Here is a 27,957-nt window from a genome sequence, read left to right on the forward strand (position 1 = left end):
GACGACACAGGCGCGCTATTCTTCGCAGTCCCGAACTTACATTTTTGCAGTACGAAATGTTGCTAAAATACCAGCGGAAATGTCGGACGAAAATGAGGTTGGTAGGTTCACAGTTCAGTGACACTGAAAGAGTGTTTAGGATTGCTATTGTGATTGTCGTTTATGGGTAGTTTATTTGAAACAAAAACGGCAACCCTGGGTATGGAGTGGCACTTATTATTGAACAGTTTTGGCCAGTATTTATAGCCTGTGCTAAAATAATAATAAGATAAACAGATTGTGGTTATAACTCGCTATTAGAGATCCAAATGATTAAGTAGCCCATTTCCCTATATGATACGTCAACGATTTCCGTCTTAAAAATAAAATTGAAAAAAAAAACGCGTTTTCGAGAGCTCCTGCAGTTCGTCGAAGTTTATAACATGCATCTCATGAAAGAAAATGTTTCGTATATGGTGCTACAGTCTAAAAATATTACGGCAGAGGTCTTTCATCTCTATCTCCTGTCGTTGAGGACTCGATTGCAGATAAAGACTTGTGACAAGCACAATTATGAAGATGACTGCTGCTAGTTACATTCCCTGTAATTTATGTTGTGCTCTTAGATTCCTGTCTAACCGCATACTCGGAAATCACTACATATTCGGAAAAAATGGTGAATTATTTCTGACAAGAAAAAATATAAAGGTCACTGTCTGTTGTTTCACTCACAGCAATTTCATCTCTAACAATTTCTTATTTCGAATTTTAAACACACAGAAATCACGATATCATTGCTGAGGAAGTGCGCTCTTACATGTAAGTAATATTGCAGAAAAATCTTAAGTTATACGAATAACAATGTCTCAAAACGTGTTGTATATATGAAGAGGAAAAAAAATTTGCACCCATCTGTGCGCGAACCTATGTCCTTACGTAGTAATCCCACGTGCTAACCACTTTTTTTATCTCATTTTGTTGGTTTTTGTTCGTTGTATCTGCTCGGTGCGGACGTCGTAAGACGTTGATCCAGTAACTCAGTTTTTTTTTTATTACAGAGGGCAGCTAACCCTCTGACCGAACACGCTGAGATACCGTGCCGGCATCCACCTGGCTGTGTTAATCAACTACTACGCGTGGCTGTATTCGTGTACTATTGCGTAGGAACGTAGGCTGACCTCGTTGCCACACGGTGCTGCGTAAGTCAAATGGTTCAAATGGCTCTGAGCACTGTGCGACTTAACTTCTGAGGTCATCAGTCGCCTAGAACTTAGAACTAATTAAACCTAACTAACCTAAGGACATCACACACATCCATGCCCGAGGCAGGATTCGAACCTGCGACCGTAGCGGTCGCTCGGTTCCAGACTGTAGCGCCTAGAACCGCACGGCCACTACGGCCGGCGTAAGTCAGAAATGCGTAATAGTTTGGAAGGTTTCTAGTATCAGGCTTCACATAATTGCTTTCCATTGTTACTTGGAAGTTGTAGAAACGTTTCGATAATTATTAACTAAACCATTTGTGGGAAAAGTACACAAAGTGACTGGTAACGTCAGTTCACACTCATGTAATATACGTAAGCAGAGCCGATGTCTTGCTATTTAATGATCTTTAAACTCTAATTTGCATTAAAATAACACGTATTTTGAGAGAATATTGACCGAAAACATTTTCAGTTTGGACGTTATCATTCACAGTAACAACCTAACCATAGTGCTCAGAGCTATTTGAACAACCTAACATAACCATATTTCTAACAAAGGAAAGTAGTCTATTATGAACTCACTTTCCGACTGGATGCGTCCTCTGGTGATTCTTTAATAACCCAATCACTAAATCCAAAGCTAAAATCGCTAAATATGCAACTTCCTGGCAGATTAAAACTGTGTGCCGAACCGAGACTCGAACTCGGGACCTTTGCCTTTCGCAGGCAAGTGTTCTACCAACTGAGCTACCCAAGCACGACTCACGGCCCGTCCTCACAGCTTTACTTCTGCCAGTATCTCGTCTCCTACCTTCCAAACTTTACAGAAGCTCTCCTGCGAACCTTGCAGAACTAGCACTCCTGAAAGAAAGGATATTGCGGAGACATGGCTTAGCCACAGCCTGGGGGATGTTTCCAGAATGAGATTTTCACCCTGCAGCGAAGTGTGCGCTGATATGAAACTTCCTGGCAGATTAAAACTGTGTACCGCACCGAGACTCGAACTCGGGACCTTTGCCTTTCGCGGGCAAGTGCTCTACCAGGAGCAGAATAGGGCCTCAGGTCCGGCTCAAATTTTCATTTATCACAAACATCTGAAAGCAATCCCGAATTGCGAAGTGCGATTCAATTTCGTTGTGTTTAATTTCACCAACGAGCTTCGCCTAGCACGCAGTTCACGCACTGCGGCCCGTTGCGCTGTTACGTGCAACCTAGTGTCGTCACGTAAACTACACTACTGGCCATTACAATTGCTACACCAAAAAGAAATGCAGATGATAAATGGGTATTCATTGGACAAATATTTATTATACTACAACTGACATGTGATTACATTTTCACGCAATTTGGGTGCATAGATTCTGAGAAATCAGTACCCAGAACAACCACCTCTAGCCGTAATAACGGCCTTGATACGCCTGGGCATTGAATCAAACAGAGCGTGGATGGCGTGTACAGGTACAGCTGTCTATGCAGCTTCAACACGATACCACAGTTCATCATGAGTAGTGACTGGCGTATTGTGACGAGCCAGTTGCTCGGCCACCATTGACCAGACGTTTTCAGTTGGTGAGAAATCTTGAGAATGTGCTGGCCAGGGCAGAAGTCCAACATTTTCTGTATCCAGAAAGGCCCGTACAGGACCTGAAACATGCGGTCGTGCATTATCCTGCTGAAATGTGGGGGTTTCGCAGGGATGGAATGAAGGGTAGAGCCACGGATCGTAACACATCTGAAATGTGACGTCCACTGTTCAAAGTGCCGTCAGTGCGAACAAGAAGTGACCGAGACGTGTAACGAATGGCACCCCATACCATCACGCCGGGTGATTAGCCAGTATGGCGATGACGAATACACGCTTCCAATGTGCGTTCACCGCGATGTCGGCAAACACGGATGCGACCATAATGATGCTGTAAACAGAACCTGGATTCATCGGAAAAAATCACGTTTTGCCATTCGTGCACCCAGGTTCGTCGTTGAGTACACCATCGCAGGCGCTCCTGTCTGTGATGCAGCGTCAAAGGTAACCGCAGCCATGGCCTCCGAGCTGATAGTCCGTGCTGCTGCAAAAACGTCGTCGAACTGTTCGTGCAGATGGTTGTCTTGCAAACGTCCCCATCTGTTGACTCAGGGATCGAGACGTGGCTGCACGATCCGTTACAGCCATGCGGGTAAGATGCTTGTCATCTCGACTGCTAGTGATACGAGGCCGTCGGGATCCAGCAGGGCGTTCCGTATTACCCTTCTAAACCCACCGATTCCATATCGGCCGACCTTGTGTGAATGCTCTGAAAGACTAATCGTTTGGATATCACAGCATCTTCTTCCTAAATTTCGCGTCTGTAGGACGTCATCTTCGCGGTGTAGCAATTTTAATGGCCAGTGGTGTAGGCACGCACTCGTTTAGTTACTAAACCACTCGACTTAATTACTAACCTCGTGTGAACCAGCTTTTGCCCTGCCCGTACCACTAATAAAGCGACATTCATTTTTGTCTTTCGTTCCTTTCCTCTTTTTTATTGTGGCCGTTGCGCAGAAGGCGGGAAATAGCGTTACCTTGGGTGGGTATCCGCAGCCTTCTGCGTTCACGAAGAAGCGCGTGTTGACCACGTCCCAGTCGGCGGGCGGGTCTGCGCCGGCAGCGAACGCGCGGCGGCTGTAGTTGACGAGGATCTGGTGGCAGCGCGGCGCCGCGGACGTGCAGCCCTCGCGGCACGAGGCCCACGAGCAGTTGTGCAGCCCCTCGGCGTACACGTGCTCCGTCGTGGCGCACGTCACCGGCTCCGGGTCGTAGTCCGCCACGATGGTCGACACCGCCGGGTCGACGACGAACGGGATGAGGAAGAGGAAAACGAAGACCGAGACGACGGCGACCGTGCCCAGGCACAGCGACGTGTAGAACTTGGCCTTCTCCACCAGAGACGACTCGTGCGCCTCGTCCCTGGACACCCTGCTGAGGGAACCCATGGCAGAGAGTGATTCCGGCACAGCTCACTCCCAGAGCAAATTAGTTTATGTTTCTTACTCTCCCTCTCACACCAGCTACCTCAGTAACTTACGGGCGAGAACGGTAATCCTACGGCCAAAGTTTAACGAGGAAGCTGCGCTATCTTATAAAGATACACTTTAAATTTGGCAGGTTGTGTAAGAGTTACTGCAGCTGAGCAACGATATTGCAAACAGTCTACAATTCTATACTTTTCTTCCTGGGAAGAAGGATAGGAACACTTCTAGATATCTACAAATAAATTTATCAAATGACGAACAGCTTCAGTTTCTACAACAATAACAACAACGTAATAAGCTCTTCTCTTTCAAACCCGAAGAGTATTAACTAACTTACGTTCAGTGCTATAAGTGTTATATTTGTTATGCAACTGTTTAAAAACTCGTTAGCAGTCTGGAAACGTGAACGAATATTTCACTTTGTATCACTTTTGCAGTCACAATTCGAATATTTTGAGCAAAGGTGCAGATAATGTATTGCTCAAGATTTAATACTCTATAATCTCAATACGTAAATCCTTTAATTAGTCTGAAACTCCTTGTAAAGACATCTAAAAAATTATCGTCTCGAAGAACACTACTCTCGAAGATAATTCAAGATGGAAATAATTGTCCGTGGCAGCGTGTTGGGCTGTCACAAGTGATTCAGCATCCCGCGTCCCCCTCCTCGGTGTACATGCAACAAGGGAGCAAGCAGCGGCAGCGGCGGCAGCGAGTGACGTGGACGTGGTGTGTCCTAAGCGGAGTGCGTCGCTGTGGCGGCCAGCTCAGTTCTCTTGCAACGGGAACATATGCTGGTGGTGAGCAGGGCTCTCGTGTAGGAGGGGGATGCCTGCAACACACAACACGCAGCCTCTTAAACTTCGTTAACTGCTCCATAAACGTGAAGCATGCCAATAGAACAAACATAGGGAACACAGAGTAATAGATATAAGCTTAGCGCCAGCTGCTTCGCTCGCATTGACCTTATAGTCCGCACAGAACTTTATTGTTTTCTTTTAATCGAATTTTTATGTTGTTCGCAAATTGTAACATGTAAACTTTGCACGCTAATTAAGGCCATAGAAGCATCGTCTTTTACGAATTCACTTCTGGCCAAAGAGCGGTCCTGGCAGCTAGAGTCGGATGCCTTTGTTAATACTGCCATTTGAGTTTAGGTGGTGATATGTCCATAGAAACTTTCATCCAGTAACATGTATTTATTTAGAAGTCAAATACAGATTTTCATAGAAATGTTTTAATGTAACGAAATATTTTCATAAAAAAATTTGATCCTCTATTCCACCCCGTTAGGAGTTGAATTTACAAAAACAATGAAACACGTATTTCTTTGTTTATTTCTATCTAAGAAGTGAAATATCAATTTTCGTAGATGGAGCTATAAAAATGCTTTAGTAGTACTTTAATAATGACATGTTTTCAAAAAACAAAATTCCCCAGCTATTTCACCCCCATAGGGTCTAAATTAACAAAAATGCTGAAAAAGTTATTTCTTTTTTTCTGACCAAGAAATCAAATAGCAATTTTCGTACCTCTAGCTACAAAGTTATCCTAATAGCGACATATTTTAAAAAATCCCTATTTCACTCTCTTATGGGTGGAATTTCAAAAAATCCCTTCTTAAACGACGCCTACGGTATAAGATCAGCACCCCTGCTAATTTCAAGTTTCTATTCTTAGCGGTTTGGGCTGGGCAATAATGAGTCAGTGAGTGAGCCAGTCAGTCTGGACAGTGAGGGCGGTCTGAAACAGTCTGACAGACTTGTCAGCGTGTTGCAGGGTGGATTGTGCTGAGAAACAATTATTAACGAAAAAATTCTGTCTGCTGCGCCGTTTTCGAGTTCATTAACATTGAAGTTAGTCAATCAGGTCGTTGCGCGCAATTTCAAATGACCCACCAGAGACAGTGTTACAAAACATGTTTTTCGTTTGGTTTCCTAAAACCAAACAAAATTCAAAAAAATGGTTCAAATGGCTCTGAGCACTATGGGACTCAACTGCTGTGGTCATAAGTCCCCTAGAACTTAGAACTACTTAAACTTAACTAACCTAAGGACAGCACACAACACCCAGCCATCACGAGGCAGAGAAAATCCCTGACCCCGCCGGGAATCGAACCCGGGAACCCGGGCGTGGGAAGCGAGAACGCTACCGCACGACCACGAGATGCGGGCCCAAACAAAATTGCGATACGAGAATTGGACATGGCACGTTAGTGAGGATCGGACCCGAACTGAAGGATGAGCAGTCTCGTGCGTTGTCATCTACGCTGTGAGAGCAACTGACAATAACTGTATTTGGCGGGACGCTTGAATTTCCGCATGGCTAACTTTAATACAAGTTAACTCGGAAACGGTCCAACGTATCGAGCGTTTCCTTAACATTTATTTCTCAGCACACCCATCCTGCAACGGCCATACAAGCTTTTCAGATAGTTTCTGACCACCCTTATATAACTGTACTACTATTCAGGGTGGAGAAAAATTGTGTCACGAAATTTTGACCCTGGATAGCTGGTGCCAGAAGGAACCTAAATTACTAATGTTGTGTAGGTCGACAACGCACAACTTTTAAACTACGGAAACTTGGCGCCACGCGCTCCGATTGGCCGTGGGATTGCCCTTTGCCGGATGCTCTGGACAGCGGATGACCGCGAATGCTTTGCCTGCTGGAGATCGCGATGTATCCAAGCCGAGGGACGTTTCTATGTGTGAACCGACAACCATAGCGCTGCCCGTCAACCAACGAACGGCAACAGGGCAATCCCACGGCCAATCGGAGCGCGTGGCGCCAAGTTTCCGTAGTTAAAAAATGGTGAGTTGTCGACCTACACAACATTAGCAATTTTGGTTCGTACTGGCATCAACTATCCGGGGTTAAAATTTCGTGATAAAATTTTTCTCCACTCTGTATAAAGACAAGTCGCTGTTTAACATTTTTCCGAAAATTTCGAAAATTGCTTGACTGATTTACTTCACATTTTTACACGATTCGATAATAAATTTGCGGATGGACAGAGATTACGTGTCTTTTAAACATACATAAGTATGTATATATTACGCAATGGCGCAGGGTTATTATCAAAAATCAGGAGAAGTTCTTGACCGATTTATTTCAGATCTTTGCACGTTACTCTAATAAACATTAGTATAGATACAGGTTACAAATTTTCTAAATATGTGTGGTGTATAAATATATATTTAAAATCTACACTACTATATAAAGACAAGTCGATGTTTAATGTTGGTACCAAAAATCTGGAAAAGTTTTCGACCGATTTACTTCAAATTTTTTCACAACACTCTTATGAAAAACGGACACAGGCTACATATTTTTAAAATAAATGTGATATATAAATATATATTTAAAATATATACAACTATATAAAGAAAAGTCGATGTTTAACGATGTTAGCAAAAAATCTCGAAAAATTCTTGAACGATTTTCTTCAAATTTTTAAACGATACTCTAACAAACGCCCGGACAGACATAGTCTATACACACACACACACACACACATACACACACACACACACACACACACACACACACACACACACACACACACATTATTTCTGATGTTCATGTGTATGTACTACATCTTCTTCTAAACCATTGAACCGATTTCAACCAAACTTGGTACGCGTATCATTTACCGGACGGAAAAAATCACAGTGGCGGTATGAAGACCCACCTATCAAAGGGGCCTGGATGGGGGTGAAAAAGCAGCATAGCCCATGATGCGCGAGAATACCCATACTTTAGTTATCCAGTATTTCGGAATGAAAGCACTTAAAGACTTGCAACAAATTTTACACATAATTTCAAACCTTTTAGAAACTTTTTCTCGATGACTACTCCCACAAAATGATCAAAAGAAAAAATTATCGCTTGCTATATTTCTGCCGTTAATGCAGTAAAACAGCCACATGAAACATGACATTTTAATTTAATATTCCTTTACTGCTAACTGTATTCGTGAGAAAATTTGCAGACAGAATTGACATATACCACTGGATGCACCAGACAAATTATATTATTGTACTAATCTAAGTTCAGGAGGTACAGTGTCATAAACACTGAATGTATGAAAAACTACCGCATTATTCAAGACGTAAACTTATTACTTCGTTACTTTATTATTTAGCGTATGGCTAATACAGACATATCATGAAATTACATATAGATATGTACATATTGACACACAAGAAACTTAAGTTTGTCTTTACAACTGAATATCCAGTCCTTCAATCCAGCGCACTGCATCTCGAGTTGCTAGCAGGAAGTCCTCTTTGGCGCTGTGATAGGCTCGAATCCTGCATTCATTGACAATCTGGTGAACAGTCTGGTATGGAGCCCCGCAGTCACAAGCTGGATCAGGCAGCTTCTTCCACTTAAAGAGAGCATCCCTGCATCGCCCATGGCTGGTACGGATTCTGTTGAGAGTAGACCAGGTCTTGCGTGGTAAGTCGAATCCACTTGGAAGTTTAGCATCTGAGAAGATATTATGCAGGTGCACATCTGTCACTGCTTCCCACCGACCTTTCCATTCTTCAAGAGGTTGAAATTCTTAGCAACCACGTCAGCAGCATCGCACAGAGTTGGATGACGTGATTTCAGTCTCTTGCGATTTAAAAGTGGCAGGTCGCTATGCACGGGTAGGTTAGAATTCCTGGAGATCTTGTGGAATTCTCTCATAAGGGCAGTCCATCTGCGTAGATCAGGAGGCATTATAGCGGTTAACAGTGGAAGCCAATAAACTGGAGTAGATCTGATTGTGCCAGATATTATGCGCATTGTCGTATTCAGCTGGGTATCAACAAGCCTTGTATGATGACTATTCATCCAAACAGGTGCACAATACTCAGCACTTGAGTATACCAAGCCCAGAGCTGAAGTTCGCAGGCTGGTTGCTGAAGATCCCTAGGTAGTTCCGCATAGCTTATGGAGGATGTTGTTTCGAGTCCTCAGCTTTTGAGCTAAGTTAAGAAGGTGTTGTTTGAAGCATAGTGTACGATCCAGGATAACACCAAGATATTTTGGGTTCCAATTGTGACGAAGAATTCTGCCTCTGAAACTTACTTCCAGTTTTACGTTCGCCAGCTGGTTCTTTAGATGGAAGCAACACACTTCTGTTTTACTCACACTGGGTTGGAGTCTCCAGATTTTGAAGTAATTGTCTAATGTAGACAGGTCATTGGCTAAAATGTCTTCTGTTGTTTTCATTCCTCCCATATGGATCAGGAATTCTGGATGGATACCATCGAATCCAGGTGCCTTAAGAGGTTTGAGGTTACTACTAACCCTATTCACAACGCTTTTCGCAGACAGTACCCGCACTTGTCGCTGAATGTACCTAAAAAATATAACATTGTACGACATATAGCTCAGAAAATATGACGTCAAATACTGAGATGGAGAAAAATCTGACGCATCAACATGACGTTTTAACTTATTACTTCTTTGCTACTAAATCTATTCGCAACACATGTCGCAGTCAGTGTTTACATATTCTACTGAATGTACCTACATAAGTATATGATTGTACGATACATAGTTCAGGAGATATGATGTGAAATACTGAGATGTGTGGAAACTGCCACATCATCCAATACGTTTTAATTTATTATTTCTTTGTTATTAGCGCTATTCACAACATATTTCGCAGAGAGCATCCACATATGCCTCTGAATGTAATCTGGAAAAAAGTCATTTTACGACACATAGTCAGGAGTATGATATCAAAACACTGAGATGAATGTGAAACTGCTGTATTATGCATGAAGTTTTATTACTTCGTTACTCCTAACTCTATTTACAACACATTTTGCAGACGGTAGGCACATATAGAATGGGATGTACTTGCAAAGTTATATCATTGTGCAGCACATAGTTCAGGAGAAATGACGATATACACATTAAGCTGTGTGAAAATGAAACTACAGGGCGAAATTCGCTAGACATGGAGGTGAAATATGTGCACAAACGCGCATGAAATTTGTTAAATATGTATAAAATATATTGGACATGTACATATGTGAGCAAAGCCACGGGTGAAAAACTCATCCTTAAACCCCTGCAACGATTTCGGTCAAATATGGTAGAAATACTAGTTACAGTGTGGAAAGAAATACTGTAGAGGTAAGAACGACGAGCCTCCTATTGGTGTCAATGAGATAACGTCACGAGATAAGGGAGGACGAGGAGATGAATAGACAGTGAGGGAGAAGGGGGAGGGAGGTACAGACAGGAAGATGGGGAGATGTACAGAGAAATGAAAGAGGAGGTGATGAACAGAGACAAAGGAAGGAAGAGACAGGCAGAGAGATGGGGGAGGAGCAGATGAACAGACAGAGGGGAGGGGGAAATGGGCAAAGAAAGAGAAGAGGAGGAGATGGATAGAGAAAGGGGAGAAGACATGGACACAGAAAGGCAAGAGGAGGAGACGAACACGGAGAGAGAGAGGAGGAGATGGACAGAGAGATAGAGGGAGGAGGAGATGCACAGAGGGAGGGGGAGCAGTAGATTGAGAAAGAGAGGGAGAGAGGAGTTGGGATGAGAGGAAGCAGGAGAAGAAAGACAGAAGAGGAAGAAGCTGATGGCAGAGGGGAGAGGAGCAGATTGACAGCGAGAGGAAGAGGAGTAGGAGGAGATAGACAGGGACAGAGGCAGGAGGAGACGAATAGGAAGTGGGGGTGGGGTGGAGGGGATAGACAGAGTAAGGCGGTGAAGGAGATGGACAGAAAGAGGAACGGGTCGTGGTGACGGACAGGGACATGAGGAACGGATAGTGACAGGAAGGAAGAGAACTGGATAAAGAGAAAGGGGATGGGTAGAAGGAGGGGGAGAGAGGAGTAGGTGGACAGGGACATTGGGAAGGAGGAGATGGACAGAGAGAGGAGGGAGGAGAAGGAGATGGATTAATAGAAGATTGGAATAAATAGCTACCCAGGCAATGCTGGGTTTCTCAGCTAATATATATATATATATACCTCGAAAAGTTCTTGACACATTTACTTCCAATTTTTACACAATACTCTAACAAGCATTCAGACGGAAAAAGGCTATATATTTTTTTAAACAACAATGTACAGATTTTCTGTTATAACTGACGGCAAGAAAGAATATGCTGTGCTGTGAAAATGTGCGGTTTCGTTTTCTTTTTCGCAGTCAGTTTTAACTACGAAAGGAGGGCATTTAAACCATTGCAAAAGTTATTTGTGCTATATATTTCCTTTGTCCTTATATGCAATTTTAAACTAAACTTTTATGCGCAACTATGTGCTGTTTAGGTGTTCCTCGCGAGCAGTTTTAATAGAAAACAGGAAAGTTGTATTAGTGGCTTTTGGGCCTGTGATTAGAATACTATTATGGAATCTGAATCGTTCGAAACTTCAAAATCATACTGGTTTGCAGGTTAAAATTATGCGAAATACTGTCACTGAAGTTACTATCCTCGTAGATCCAGCAGCAGGAGACGTCTGTCATACTCTGTATACCAAATGATCCCAACCGAGTTACACATTTATTTTATGCAACTTCACTTCCCAATCAACTTCTTATTGGCAGTGAGAATAAATAAGAGACAAGATAGGCGAGAGAGGTGAAAAGGAAATGGATAGAGGGGAGAGGGTGGGAGAGAAATAGACACAGAGTGGGGAAGGAGGATATGGACAGAGAGTGGAGAGAAGATGAGGTGAAGACAGACAGGGGGCAGGAGAGGGTGGACAGAGAAATGGGAGAAGGTGATGGACAAAGGGACGGGATGGAGGAGGAGATAAACAAAGAGAGAGGGGATAGAGAGAGCGAGAGCAGGTGAGAAGGGGGTCAGGATGTATATTCAATTCCCATACATATTTAGCAATTGTGAAGCATTGCCAGGTTTGCTAGTGTATATAGTGAGGGTTACAAAACCATACCGACAAACTTCAAGGGGTTGTATTGGTATCGTGATGAATAAAGTGAGGATAGGAATCTGTGTGGCTAAACGTCATCCAAAAACGCTACAAAGCGTCGAAGTTATAGGAGCTGGCACCTGTTACCAGGCTGCTTCTTTGGAAGGGAATGTGACTTTGTACGCTGACAGATCATAGGCAGAGCGTCTCGAAAAAGTTGTTTGTTATGCAGTAACTGCTACTGCTTTCCACGATCGCTAGTAGAGAAGATGGAGCTAACTGCTATGTAGACAGGCGTTGTCTCATTTGAACGTGACGCTCTGTTGCCTCGGTGGATGACGGTTTCGGACATAGGTCTCCATCAGCGGTTTGCTTTTCTCCTGCATTCCGAAAAGCACTGGACGTCTTAGAGGGTTCTAGAGAAAAAAGAAAACTACAAGAAGTTCCGCCTATGGTCCGTCAGCGTATAAAGTCACATTTGCTGCCGAAGGGGTGGCCTAATAGCAGGCTTAAGCGCCTATAACATTGACGCTCCGTAGCGTCGTTGGATGTAGTTCCCAGACACAGGTTCCTATCCTCAGTTTATTCCTCGCGACACCCTCTACAACCCTTCGAAGTTTGCAGGTATTGGTCTGTAACAACCTGTCTATAACTGTGCATAAAACTGAAGACCACACAGGTGAAAGAAACAGAAGACGACTGGGAACGATTTAAAATCTCAGAAGAATAAACTAAGGACAGAAAGCAAGTCACAAACGAATTAACAAATAAGAAAACGTTACAAATCTCAAGGAAAGAAACAACAGGAAAAAAGTGGACAGAGGAAAGGAAGAAAAAAACAGCAAATTAATGAAGACGTTTTGGGAAGAAAAGAAAAGAGGAAGAGGAAATGAAGCTGTCACTGGCTAACGGTCACTAGCTCTCTTAAGCGGTAACTGTGTGTGTGTGTGTGTCAGAACTACTCATATGGCTACAGGAAAGTCATTTACAGGTTTCTGTTCTGTAAAAATAACTAATTTTTATTGAGGCATTAAGGTAAGGAGAAACATCTTAAATCTATATTTTAAAATACTTTTGCTATCTGTTATAGTTTTTTATTTCCATGAGAAGATTATCAAAGAGTTCTATAGCTGCATATTTCACTCCTCTATGTTTAAAAGTTAGGTTCACTGAAGGGTAGTTTTGTATTTGCGAATGTCTCTGTAACTCTCAAACTCAGATGGATTGTTGACAACAGATTTCATAAGTTAATACATGTTCTGTGAGACTATAGTTAATAATTCCACCTGCCTAAAGAGATTCCTGCAATATGTACATGTGCGAAGCCCACACGTAATTCTAATTTATTTCTTCTGGACAATGAATACTTTTTGCCTAAGTTAGAAGGTACCCCCGAATATTATCCCATAACCCACTGATCAATGAGAATTTGCAAAACATGTTATCTTACTGACCTGTCTACCCCAAAGTTGGTACTTATTTTTATGGCAAAAGTGTTCGAACCTAAAAGTTTTGGTTGGCGTACTATATGGTTATTCAAGTTTAAATTTTCATCAGTATGTCTACCTAGGAGCTTACAACTGTTTACTATTTCCTTTTCGTATACTAGGATAATAGGGAGTGGTATACTATTAACAGTACAAAATTGGATGAGCTGTATTCATTTGAAGTTTAAATCTAGCCTATTTGTGCAGAACCAGGTTCGTAACTTGCTCAAAAACTTCAATTACTGTTTTAGCTGTTGATGCTTTTTGATCGCTTTCACAACAATGCTTGTAATCATTTGCAAATAGGACTGATTCTACTTTCTGATTGAAACAAAATTGTAGGTAATTAACACAAAGTAAGAGCAATGTTGGGCCAATGATGGAACCCTGTGGTGATCTCACTGTAACTCTCCAGATGCAGATGATGTGGGCATCCCCCTTTATATTACTTAAACAGCCTAGGGTAATTTTCAGCACTCTGTTTATTAAATAAGAACTAAACCAGGCATGTGCTGAACTACGTATTCCATAATAAGTTAACTCCTGTAATAGAATATTATGACTGAGACGCAATCCAATGTCTTCGATAAGCACAGAAAATCCCAGTTAGGGACATTTTATCATTTAAAATTTTTATCATGTGCTCAATAAATGTATAAATAGCTGATTCAGTAGAATGGCCCTTTTAAAATCCAAACTGTGGTTAGCTAAGTATCCCATTACTATACCGGCGGGTGGCAACCGTAAAGTAAATTGTCTCCTAAAAATTTTTAGATAATGATGTAAGAAGTTACATTGGGCGGTAATTTCTAACATTCGTAGTGTCACCCTTCTTACAGAGAGGGCTAACAATGGGATATTTCAGTTTCTCTGGGAAAACACCCTGAGTTAATGAGACATTAAATGAGTGATTAAGAACACTGGATAAAGGGCTACACCAACATTGTGAGGAATATGAAGGCACCCAGCAACAGAGGGAACAATATAGCAGTTTTGGCTGAATGCTACGCCAATACGCTCACGATGTAGTATGCGGCGATTTCACATTGAAGGGCTGGGAAAATCAGTTGGAAGGAATGGACAGTGTCTTGGAAAGTGGTTCAAGATCAATATTTTCAAAATCAAAATGAGAGTAGTGGATTGCAACCTAATTCAATCAGGTGTTACTCCGTCAATTATATTAGGGAATGAGTCACTAAAAGTACTATTGAGGTTTGCTATTTGCGCTGCAAAATAAACTACGACTGTCAAAGTAGAGAGGATACAAAATGTGAACTGGTAATAGCAAAGAAAGCGCTTCTGAAAAAAGGAAATATTTTAAAATATGATGTTCTTGGCATAACAACAGTTACAAATGAAAATAACAATATTGTGGATGGCTTATAGTATTTACTTATTTCCGTAATCGATTTTCGACTTACAAGGCTGTCGTAGTCAAAGAGGATACAATAATGATGAAAAACACTGATAAATATGTTATACACAGAAAGTGAGGTACAAACACAGAATAAATACCGTCTTTGACAGTGCAGTGGTAATGTGTTACAAAATGATGCAATCAATGAAACTGCCTTTCGTGACTGTTATCGAGACTCATGGATGTCTTACATGCTGTTAGTGGGAGCGTAGCAGCCATTTTGTCTCTTGTACTTGTAAACTTAAAATAAATTCACAGATAATATCAGGTAGTATCTTTAACCAAATAACTCAATCCATCTGTCTATTGGACCTCGAATCGCTTGCCCAGTGAACGTACTCCGCACAGAAATGCTGCCAAACTTTTGCGCCTTTCAGATCACAACAGTCATCTACAGCTCTGTCTACATGACTACTATGCAGTTCATACCTAATTGCCTGGCAGAGGGTTATTCGAAGCACCTTCAGACTACTTCTCTACTTGTCCACTCTCTAACAGCGTGTGGGAAAAATGAACACTTAAATGTTTCTGTACGCGCTCTGATTTCTTTTATTTTATTACGATGATCATTTCTCCCAATGTATGTTGGCGACTATAAAATATTATTACATCCAGAGGAGAAAGCTGGTGATTGAAATTTCGTGAAAAGATCTCGCCTCAAGGAAAAACGCCTTTGTTTTAAAGATTGGCATCACAATTCGCTTATCACATCCGTGACATACTCTCCCCTATCTGCAATAACACAGAACGAGTTGACCTTTTTTTGAACTTTTTCCACGTTCTCTATCAATCGTCTCTGGTAAGCAACCGTTATAGCACAGCAATACTCTAGCAGAGGACAGATAAGGGTAGTGTAGGCAGTCTCTTAAGTAGAACTGTTGCATCTTCTGTGTGTTCTTTCAATAAAACGTAGTCCTTGGTTTGGCTTTCCCACAACATTATCTATGTGACTGTTCCCATTTAAGTTGTTCCTAACTGTAATTCCAACGTATTAAGTCGAAATCACAGCCTTCACATTTGTATGATTTATTGTGTAATAAAAATTTAACGGATATCGCTTTTTTTGGTACTCGTGTGAGTGACCTCACAGTTTTCTTTATTGAGAGACAATTGTCACTTTTCGCACCATTCAGATATCATGTCGAAGTCATTTTGCAATTGGCTTTTATCTTTTGATGACTTTACTAGACGGTAAATGACAGAATCATCTGCGAACAATCTAAGAGGCTCCTCAGATTATTTCCTAAATCGTTCATGTAGATTAGGAACAACAGAGGACCTAAAAAACTCCCCTGGGGAATGGGTATCTCACTTTTGTTTTACTCGATGATTTTATGTCGATTACTACATACTGTAACCTTTCTGAGAGGAAATCATGGATCCAGTTGAACTACTAAAGCAATTCTTCATAGGCACGCCATTTGATTAGAAGTCTCTTGGCAGGAACGGTGTCAAAAGCCTTCTGGTTCAAAATGTTTCAAATGGCTCTGAGCACTATGGGACTTAACATCTGAGGTCATCAGTCCCCTAGACTTAGAACTACTTAAACCTAACTAACCTAAGGACATCACACACAACCATGCCCGAGGCAGGGTACGAGCCTGCGACCGTAGCAGCAGTGCGGTTCCGGACTGAAGCACCTAGAACCGCTCGGTCGCAACGGCCGGCTACAATCCTTCTGGAAACGTAGAAATATATAGTTAATTTAAGGTCCCTTGTCGATATCACTCATTACTTCGTGTGAATAAAGAGCTAGTTGTGTTTCGTAAGAATGATATTTTCTGAATACGTGTTGACTGTGTGTCAATAGACCGTAACCTTCGAGGTAATTTATAATGTTCCAACACAGTATATGTTCCAAGTTCTTACTGCAAAACAACGTCAGTGATATGGATCTGTAGTTAATCGGATTATTCCTATTTCCTTTTGTGTTGGTGTGACCTGTGCAACTTTCTAGTCTTTTGGTACGGATCTTTCGTCGAGCAGGTGGTTGTATATGATCGCTAAGAGGAGGGCTATTGCATCAGAATACTTTGAAAGGAACCTTATTGGTATGCTATCTGTACCGGAAGACTTGCCTTTACTAAACGCTTTAAGCTGCTTCGCTACATAGATGTATCTACTTCTAAGTTATTCATGTTGGCAGTTGTTTTCGATTCGGATTGTTTATTATTTACTTCGTCTTCTTGGGTGAAGTCATTTTATGCATTATTTTATTCAACAGTAAATAGCGCTGATTGTTTCGGAGATAAATATCGCGCAAGCAACTCCGCTCGTTCCAGTCCTCATACGGAGGAAGAATATCTGTTAGTATTGGGAATATAAACCACGCCCTCTACGTGGCAGACAGTCTAACCACTCAGCTACGGAGGCTGTCGAAGATGCCTCCTGTACAAAAAGAACTTTAAAAGAATGACTTCTTTTACAGTCGGTATGGTTGTCGTCTTTGGAGATGGGATAAGAAAACCTGCACAGAACAAAAACACATTGGGTTGATGTAATCCCAAAATTGTGGCTTTCCAAGTTCATACTTAGTCGGTCTATAACAATGGTGTCCTGCGCTTACCACGCCCGAAACAAAAGTATGGACACTTGAACATCATAGACTGGTGACGGAAATGCTATTCATAGGGAAAAGAAATCTGAATGCTGGCCTGACCGCTGTCTTTGCGTATTAGTACGTCAGTTGAGTATTAAAGAGGTTTTGTGTTAGTACAATTTCACATAATCAAACTATCACGATTTTAGTGCCCCATAAAGTTATTCTCAAGTGAGTGACATTCTTTGCTGTAGCAGAGAAAAGAAGGGAGCCAGTGGAAAAATACTGCTGTCGTAGCACAAAAGAAAGGTAGGTATGCTCCTGTTTAAATGACTGACTTAAAAATGGGGTACCAGCCTGCCTTATTCTACCTTCCTCAGCACTTTAATAAATTTTCCCAAAACTTTTGGGATGTGAACATACTCGCTCTTGTTTATGCTGAGAGAGAAGAAGGCGGTGGCAGTGGGGAAAAGGCAGAAAAGTAATGAAATGAAATGTCGTGTGGCTAGGGCCTCCCGTCGGGTAGACCGTTCGCCTGGTGCAGGTCTTTCGAGTTGACGCCACTTCGGCGACCTGCGCGTCGATGGGGATGAAATGATGACGATGATTAGGACAATACAACACCCAGTCCCTGAGCGGAGAAAATCTCCGACCCAACCGGGAATCGAACCCGGGCCCTTAGAATTGACATTCTGTCACGCTGACCACTCAGCTACCGGGGGCGGACAGATAAGTAATAAATATATACTGGAAGATTGTAGACAGTGGTTTTGGTATAGAAGGAGCGAAGGAGACAACGTCAGTCTGAGTGAAAGAGAGAGACCCAGCAGCAGTTGAACATAATTGACAGTGACAGAACGGTTCTTGGAAAAGAGTGAGGGGAAAGTGCAAGTGGGAGAGGAATAAAGAGAGGGATAAAGTGGAGATAAGTGAGATCCAGTGACAATGAGAGAAAGAGCATATGACAATTACAACGAGGAAGAGAGATAGTGGTAGTGAGAAGAGACAGAAACAGTGGGAAGGAATGAGTGAGTTGTAGCAGTAGGAGAGAACAACAAGGAGACAGTGACAGGGAGAGGCGACAGTAATCGGAAATTGGCAATTTGTGGTAAGGTCTTATGGAGGTCATCGGTCCCTAAGCTTACACACAACTTAATCGAACTGAAACTAATTTATGCTAAGGGCGACACACACGCCCATGACCGAGGGTGGACTCGAACCTCAACGGTGGAAGCCGCGCGGACCGTGACAGGACGCCTGGGACCGCGCCCCTACACCGCGCGGCAGGAGTCAGTAGCAGTAGGACAGAACGAACGAGACCGGCTGTGAGACAGTAGACAGTGACAGAGAGAAACAAAAACTTTGCATGGGTTTCAGTACTACAATTTGGGCATCCCAGAACCCTTCTGTTGATGACGGAGACACTTGTATAGCCTCACATCGGATTTTACATGCGTACTTTATGTATACAAGTAGTGTAACTCTGAACCTCTGTATCTCGGAAACTGATAGAGATATCAAGAAAATTTTCAAGGTTGTTCGAGATCCGGATCGATGCGCTGAGGATGACACGGCGGTCGGTAGGTATCTTTGTTCGAACTGAGTTTAGTTTTATCCGCTATGAAGAAACACCCCAAAAATTTCAGCTATTTGCTTAGATCCGCGGCCAGGTTTTGGTACGCAAAAACCATTTTTTGGGATTTTTCTCGATAACGGATAAAATTAAACTCGATTTGAACAGGCCTTGAAGGCTTAACGATACCGACCGCCCGCCGTGTCATCCTCAGCTCACAAACGTCACTGAATGCGGATATGGAGGGGCATGTGGTCAGCATACCATTCTCCTGGCCGTTGTCAGTTTGCGTGACCGGAGCCGCTACTTCCCAGTCAGGTAGCTCTTCAATTGGGCTCACAAGGGCTGAGTGCACCCCGCTTGCCGTAAGCGCTAGGCAGTCTGGACGGTCACTCACCTCTCGAAGTGCTGTCCAAGCCCGATAGCTCTTAACTTCGATGATCTGACGGGAACCGGTGTTACCACTGCAGCAAGGCGGCTGGCCGATAACGAATTAAAATTTTGGAAGCAGGAAGATGGTTCTTCTAGATAAATACCTAGAGAATATACCGTTACAAATTTGAGAACTTTGCTGCTGTTTTTTATTTAGATATCTGTTGCTAAGGGCGAATAAATGGTGAAAGACGAATTTTTAAGGGTTTTCTCGGAAACCGCCCATGAATCAAATGGTGCCTCCATAAGCCCCTTAGGGCGCATCTTAGACAACATCTAATGCAAAAAGAATTAACGGATTTGCTCCTTTTGCCTAAGCTGGAGGAAATGTATAATATTAAAAAACTGACTATGTACTGTAGGATGGTTACAACAAGAAAATCCCTAGCCCAACAGTTATTCCAAACACTTGATCCTACCTTTCTGTAACCAACAGAACACAAGGTTTGAGGCCCAGAAAGATCACGTTCTTATCATGGCAGTTTGGAACAACTGGTAGTGTATGCTGCCACAGGTGTACCAATTCGCAGAGAGAGCTACAGGACTGAAACTTCCTGGAAGATTAAAACTGTGTGTCGGAAAGGCAAAGGTCCCGAGTTCGAGTCTCAGTCCGGCACACAGTTTTAATCTGCCAGGAAGTTTCATATCAGCGCACACTCCGCTGCAGAGTGAAGATCTCATTCCAGCTACAGGATTGTTTTATAGTATTATCTGTTGTAATCTAAATACATGGTTGATTGGTTGGTTGGTTGGACGGGGAAGAGGGTACCAAACAGCGTGGTCATAGGAACCATTAAGATGGCAGAAGCTAAGAGACAAACAACATGTACAATACAGTCCAGTTAATGGGAAAGAAATTTGTTAAATAAAATGGCAAAATGAATGTTGGGGAGGCAGGAAGAGTAAAGAACAGAAGGGGGATGGGAGGTGGATAGGAGCGAGAACAGGTCCCAGAGGCACTATGCTCAACAGATCACCAGTACGGCCGTAGACCCATCTTGATCCCCACACCATCTGTGGTCATGACACGATGAGGACAACAACAGAGGAGGAAGAGAGGCAGTCAACCAAAATATGGATCACCAAGAGGAGGGCCCCGCAACTACAGAAAGGGGCAGTGGGTCATTACACAGTAAAAAGATAAAGACGGCAGAGGATGGTAGGTTCCCACCAGGAGAGGTGGAAGGAAGTACGCCACATGGTGCGAGTCGCCTTAAGCACGCAGAGTTCATTAGACAGCAGGGCGGCCCACAAAGAGTCGGCCCATGACTGAGTGAAAAGCAATTTGCCAAGAAGCCGCAGATCCGGCTCCAGAGGGTCACGGAGAATTTGGGGTAAGTGGTTGCCCTCCCAGCCAGTTGGCAAGCTCATTACATGGGATACCCGTGTGGCTGGGAATCCTAAGGAAATCAACTGAACAAGCAGCATGGTCAAGATTGGCGAGCAGGTCGTGGACGGCAGAGATCAAGGGGTGGTGGAAATAAAACTGGCCATCAGCATGAAGGCGACTCATCGAGTTCATACATAACAGAACTAGGGTGAGGGAGGATCATTTAATAAAGCAGAGGAATTGGTAAATAGCTATCAGTTTTGCAGCAAATACCTCACACATGAGAGGCAACAAGTGGTGTCCTGTGCCAACAGAAGACATCAATGAATATCCCAGGTGATCTTGGATCTAGAGCAATCGGTGTAAAAAAAAAAAAAAAAAAAAAAAATAGAGCATCCTGAAACTTCCATAAAGGGGGGCAGAACAAACAAGCGATGAAGGCTTTTGAGCCCAAGGAGAAATCCATTTGAATCCAGGGCCGAGAATCTAACCCAAATAAATGTGTGTGTGTTTGAGAGAGAACATAAGGAACAGGAAAAAGAGGATGATGGAAATCGCAACTGAGAGAAGTGAAATGGAGCCCAACCAACAAACTCATCTTAGAATGAGCAGTGGGCAGGAGACTTCCTGACGCTGTGAAAAGAATAGAATAGAAGGGATAAGCAGGAAAAGCGCAGATAGCGATATCATAGGAAACCAGGAGCTGGGACTGCTGAACCGAAACAGGGGGAGAATCCCAGCATTAACCAGAGGGCTACCGACAATGCTAGTGTGATACCATGATGGCGGACTGGGTACAAGAGGGGTAGAGTGGAATGGGCAATTGAGACATCAACTTGACCACCATAGTCCAGGTGGGACAGAACTAAGGCCCAATAAAGGTGCAGTAGAAATGAGCGATCCATGCCCCAAGATTGAATATATAGAATATATAGAAACAGCCAGTCTTCAGAAGGCGGATATTGGGCAATCAGGTAAGCTTGTTGTCAAGAAGTAGACCCAAGAAACGGAACTGTGGGTCCACAGTCGCGCATAAGGCGGTGAGATAGTGCCCCGGATGGGAATGGACAGTAATACAATGACTGAAATGCGCCCCCTGCGATTTAAAGGGGGAGATTGGAAACCATGTGAGAGATTCCAAGCGGAAGTGCACTGGATGGCACCGTGAAGCTGCCGCTCTGAAGACACCATTGAGTGGGAACTACAATCATGCTCATAAACTCAGGATAATTGCAGAATGTGGTGCCACACAACGTGGCACTACACAAAACTGGCGCTAATAGAAAAGGCACATAGGGAACACACATGACACAGCTCTGTAAGTCCACGGTAATGGTGATAAGTTGAGAAAACCGTACCGAAACACATGGGCTACAAAACGTCACAAATGCGCTACAAAACATCACTGTTTCCTGCGCATGAGCCCTGACATCAATACGGGATATGATCACCAAGCACATGTACACAGGCCGCGCAATGGGTTGGCATATTCCGGATCATGTGGTCGAGCAGCTACTGGGGTATAGGCTCCCGTTCTCACAACAGTGCCTGTCGGAGCTCCTGAAGTGTCCTAGGGGTTTGAAGACATGCAGCGATACGTCGACCGAGAACATCTCAGACGTGCTCAATGCGGTTTAGGTCTGGAGAACAGGCAGGCCACTCCATTCGCCTGATATCTTCTGTTTGAAGCTACTCCTCCACAGTGGTAGCTCGGTGGGGCTGTGCGTTATCATCCATCAGGAGGAAGGAGGGACCCACTGCACCCCTGAAAAGGCGGACATACTGGTGCAAAATGACGTCCCGATACATCTGACCTGTTACAGTTCCTCTCTCAAAGACATGCAGTGGTGTACGTGCGCCAATCATAATCCCACCTCACACCATCAAAACACGACCTCCATGCAGGACCCTTTCAAGGACATTAAGGAGTTGGTATCTGATTCCTGGTTCAGGTCAGATGAAAACCCGGCGAGAATCACTTTTCAGATTATACCTGGACTCGTCTGCGAACATAACCTGGGACCACTGTTCCAATGACCATGTACTGTGTTCTTGACACCAGGCTTTGCGGGCTTTCCTGTGACCAGGGGTCAGTGGAATGCACCTTACAGGTCTCCAGGCGAATAAACCATGCCAGTTCAGTCGTCTGTAGACTGTGTGTCTGGAGACAACTGTTCCAGTGGCTGTGGTAAGGTCCCGAGCAAGGCTACCTGCAGTACTCCATGGCCGTCTGCGGGCACTGATGGTGAGATATCGGTCTTCTTGTTGTGTTGTACACTGTGAACGTCCCGTACTGTAGCGCCTGGACACGTTTCCTATCTGCTGCAATCGTTGCCATAATCTTGAGATCACACTTTGTGGCACACGAAGGGCCTGTGCTACGACCTGCTGTGTTTGACCAGCCTCCAGTCGCTGTAGTATTCTACCCCTCATAAAGTCACCAATATGTGTTCTTTGAGCAATTTTCAACACACAGTCACCATTAGCACGTCTGAAAACGTCTGCACACTTACTCGTTGCACCGTACTCTGACATGCACCAACACACCTCTGCATATGTGGACGGCTGCCAGCGCCACAGTGCGACGACCGCAGGTCAAATGCACTACATGTTCATACCCCGAGGTGATTAAAACCGCAAACCACCCACCGAGCATTGTTTCACCATGTATTAGCATTATCCTTAATTTATCAGCACGAGTGTAGTTCAGACACAGAAATCATCTGCATTCACAGCAGGTGTGATCAACGCTCTGACGGGCGCCACGAGTTCATTAATAGTGATGAGGGAGAGGAGGACACTTAATACAGAACTCTGTGGAACCCCATTCTCCTGGGTCCACAGAGAGCTGAAAATGGTGCCAACTTGAACACAGAACGATCGGTGGGACAGGAACTGGCGATTAAAAATAGGGAGGGGGCCTCGAAGATCACACTTATGGAGGGTAAGAAAGGTATGAATATACAAAGCGGTGTTGCAGGCCTTATGAAGGTCGAAGAAAACTGTGACATGATGCCAGTATTAAGAAAAGACCTGGTCAGTTGCGGTTTCCAACCAAGAAGACTGTCTTCCTGAAAGTTGCATTGGCAAGGAGACAAAAGGTCTCAAGCTTCGAGGACCCAACAGAGACGAAAAGCCACAATCGATTCAAATATCTGGCAGGAGACGCTGGTCAGATTAATCAGCCTGTGACTATAGAGGGACAACAGACCCTTACCAGGCATAAGGACTGGAATCTTAATACTGTCTTCACCCCCTTCCACACTGAGAGAGGAAACATCTTTGGGTCAAATAAAGTTAAATTCCAGCAGGAAATATAGTCGTTTTGGAAGATTGAGATGTTGGAGCAGTTGGTTATGAATGGAATCGGGGCCAGCGGCTGAATAGTGATAAGATGAGAGGGCCAGAAGAAGTTCCTATTCAGTAAATTGTTCATTGTAGGATTACGCCTCACAAAGTAGCAGCTCAGGTATCGGAAGTGTGACACCTGTATTGTCAGGGGCCTCAACTAAAAGGGTACCACCAGTACATAGCAACCCCACAGTATGTACTGACCACACTATATAACATTAAAAGAAAAATGTCATCGAGAAAAAGATGGAAGAGATGATAAGGGCACATGCTGAAGAAGCTAAGTGAGGTGTTCTTTCCTAGTTGGCTCATACTACAGAGACAAAATTTAGAAGGGGAGTTCAAACCCCAAAGGGGGACCAAAATAGCGGAAAAGGGAAGGTGAAAAAAATACAAATGGAACAAAACTGTAAGGGATAGCAGAAAGCAGGAGGAGAGCTGGGCTGAAGAGAGCAAGGATACCAAGAGAGGGGAAAGAGGGGGCAGAGGAGAAGGAACAAGGATATGGAAGGAGGGCAGAGGGAAGAGAATGCAGCCGAGGAAGGAAGAAAGGGCTGCAAATAGCTCGGGGCCCCGTGTGCGCCACGCACGAACTCACGAAAGAACCGTGAGCCCCCTGGGGGGTAAATGAATTGTAACTCAGGCAGGAATACAAGTCCTGATCTAGAGAATACGCTGAAGATGATCGGTCTATAACTACGCGCGATTCATAGAAATTTCTCCTGAGAACATTTAGCTCTTCTGGAAGCAAAAGTACTTGAAATGAAATATCTGTTGAAATAATAATAATAATAATTGCAACAACAACAACGGCTGCAGCCTTCTCTAGACTAATATGTATTTAATCTTGGGTACTTGTATATAAAAAACAATCAATATTTGCTAAACATAATTAAAGACAATTTTGTGTTCACTTATGGTTACTATGGGAAACTAGCCATGTGCTATCACGAGCAACTGAATTAGAGATAGCAGCTGGTTTGGATAGAATTTGCTCCTGAAATCACGGCAAATGATATAGTTTGGCATGTCAAGGTACTTGATGTCGTTAGACTTCGAACTAGCCGTCAGCGTAACAGTCAAGTACAGGACTGGTAAGCTGCACAGTGTTAGCACGTTTGATTCCAGTTAGACTCTTGGTACCACACGCAGAGAACACTCAATCTCAGACATTGGGCGGACACTGGGATTTTCAAGTGCCTCCATGTCAAGGGCGTACGTGAATATCACCGACTGTAACAACGTTCAGATGAAGCACAAAGGAATCACTTGCCACTCAAATGCTGGACAACTATTAGTGAGCAGCTGTACAATCCAAAACCACGGCCCTATACGTGTACATCTGATTAGTGCACGTTACAGTGCGCAGAGATTAGCACGGGCGCAGTAACGCTATCAATGGAAGCTAGAAGTTTGGAAAAAGCTCACCTGTAGTGAGGAGCCATGGTAAACGTTGCTGCAAACTGATGGCAAGGCACTACTAAGCATCTCACTTGACAACAGGGGCAGGTTATGTTGATATGCTCGGGCAGGACGTTTACAGGTCTCACACCAGATAACTAAGCAGTCTCATGATGTGCGTCCACCTGACCACCAATAACATTGCATGGGTGAACTGTACTCTTAGCAAGACAATTCACCACACCATTGACCCGAATTTTGCCGATATGGTTGACAGATGCTTCACTGGCATGACAATATTGTGTAAGTGTCATTCCTCCACCTCCCCCTCCGCCAAAGACACGTGACCTAAATCCTACTGAGCTCACCTAGGACGCCAAGGAGCGAGGTGTGTGTGCCTTGGACCCAGACCTGACCAGTCCCTGCGAGTTGTGGATTGCATATGAGCTAGATGGATTCCCAATATTCGGCGATTCTGTGTCCTAGCCATGACAGCGTACTGCCTCATTTGGTCAAAAATGGGTGCAGCACAGTACTAGGTGGTTGTCTTTCATTCAGTTGCTCTCAAGTGAAAAAAGTCTCAGACCTCAAGTTTCTTCGTTGTCGACTCTGATCGGCACATCTCAGTTTCGAAAGTACCGGGTGATCAAAAAGTCAGTATAAATTTGAAAACTGAATAAATCACGGAATAATGTAGATAGAGAGGTACAAATTGACAGACATGCTTGGAATGACATGGGGTTTTATTAGAAACAAAAAGATACAAAAGTTCACAAAATGTCCGACAGATGGCGCTTCATCTGATCAGAATAGCAATAATTAGCAAAACAAAGTAAGACAAAGCAAAGATGATATTCTTTACAGAAAATGCTCAATATGTCCACCATCATTCCTCAACAACAGCTGTAGTCGAGGAATAATGTTGTGAACAGCACTGTAACGCATGTCCGGAGTAATGGTGAGGCATTGGCGTCGGATGTTGTCTTTCAGCATCCCTAGAGATGTCGGTCGATCACGATATACTTGCGACTTCAGGTAACCCCAAAGCCAATAATTGCACGGACTGAGGTCTGGGGATCTGGGAGGCCAAGCATGACGAAAGTGGCGGCTGAGCACATGATCATCACCAAACGATGCGCGCAAGAGATCTTTCACGCGTCTAGCAATTTTTTTAGTTCTTATAAAACCCCATGTCATTCCAAGCATGTGTGTCAATTTTTACCCCTATATCTACATTATTCCGTGGTTTATTAAGTTTTCAAATTTATACTGACTTTTTGATCACCCGGTATTTTAGAGAACGACTCATAGGTTATTGCTCGTGAGTGGTACCTATTGATGGCGTAAAGAATTATTTTCCATTTTGATGGCAATTTAATTTTCCAGATGGAAAAGATTATCAGAAGCAAATTCTCAGCGTCCGCCTCTTTTTTACGAATTACGTCCTACAAAGGGGGCCTACTAATACTTACTGAAGCTAAAATAATGATTTATTAAATGAATGATAGTGATAGGAGTAGGGAATGAGGAAATGCAATGAAACTTCACGGGTTGAGTTTGAATGAAATATCAAATCAAATTTACTAAGAACTCGGTATATAAGCCCACTTGTCAGTAGGACATTGCACCGTCCTCTGGCCTGGATCCTGGATGCATGCGCTGATTCGGTTGGGAAGAGTGTCATAGATTCGTTGTATCCTCTCTAGAGGCAAATTGGCTCACAATTGTTGTAACTGGTCTTTGATATCCTACCAATGGAGTGTACATGTGCGAAGTTACATTGACATCCAATCATGTTTTCTGGAAGTTTCACTTCTTTGTCAGATGCATATTTTCTGGTTCTTCAGGTGAGTTAGTTGATGCCTAAAAAGAACTAGTGCTGTTTTATGACAGCGGGTATAATGAAAGATTATAGTAAAAAGGAGATCTACAGGCGTGTGGGATGTATAGGGCTGCATAGAACAATAGTAGATGTAATTTAAGAAGTAATTTTAAGGTGTTGATGGGAAGAGAAAGGAGACTGATTGACTAATTTGTGTCGGAATGAATTGTTCGTAAAATGATATGATGGAGAGCAGAGGTAATCACAGCGTAGTTTTCCGGATCTGGGACAATGTGGGTATTTAAATTTTGTAGAGAGAGGATGTGGAGAGGGTGGCAGCAGGGGGATGGTTGATTGGTAGATTGGAAGGGGAGAGGGGAGAAAAGGAGTCCAAACGGAGAGATTATCAAGTCTATTATCCAAGGTAGCAGAAACTAAAGGAAGAACAACACCAACATCACAGTCCAGTAGATGGGAAAGGAAAACAGGCAAACAAAGAGGCAGAAGGAACGCTGGG

The 27,957-nt window shown here is 43.3% G+C and overlaps 2 protein-coding genes across 2 annotated transcripts in view; both read right to left on the reverse strand.

Moving 5' to 3' along the window:
• Positions 1 to 4,161, reverse strand: part of LOC126184897 (protein tipE) — an 86,740-nt gene extending 82,579 nt beyond the window's left edge. Inside the window, exon 1 of the mRNA XM_049927529.1 lies at positions 3,744 to 4,161. Within this exon, the coding sequence (XP_049783486.1) occupies positions 3,744 to 4,154 (411 nt within the window). The 5' untranslated portion in view covers positions 4,155 to 4,161. The remainder of the gene's footprint in view (positions 1 to 3,743) is intronic.
• A 728-nt stretch (positions 4,162 to 4,889) lies between these two features.
• The window catches only part of LOC126184896 (uncharacterized), a 213,094-nt gene continuing 190,026 nt past the window's right edge, over positions 4,890 to 27,957 (reverse strand). Inside the window, exon 2 of the mRNA XM_049927528.1 lies at positions 4,890 to 5,025. The gene's annotated coding sequence lies outside the window, so the exon portion shown is untranslated. The remainder of the gene's footprint in view (positions 5,026 to 27,957) is intronic.

The sequence above is a fragment of the Schistocerca cancellata genome, chromosome 4, assembly GCF_023864275.1.
Source record: "Schistocerca cancellata isolate TAMUIC-IGC-003103 chromosome 4, iqSchCanc2.1, whole genome shotgun sequence".
NCBI classification, from domain to species: domain Eukaryota; kingdom Metazoa; phylum Arthropoda; class Insecta; order Orthoptera; family Acrididae; genus Schistocerca; species Schistocerca cancellata.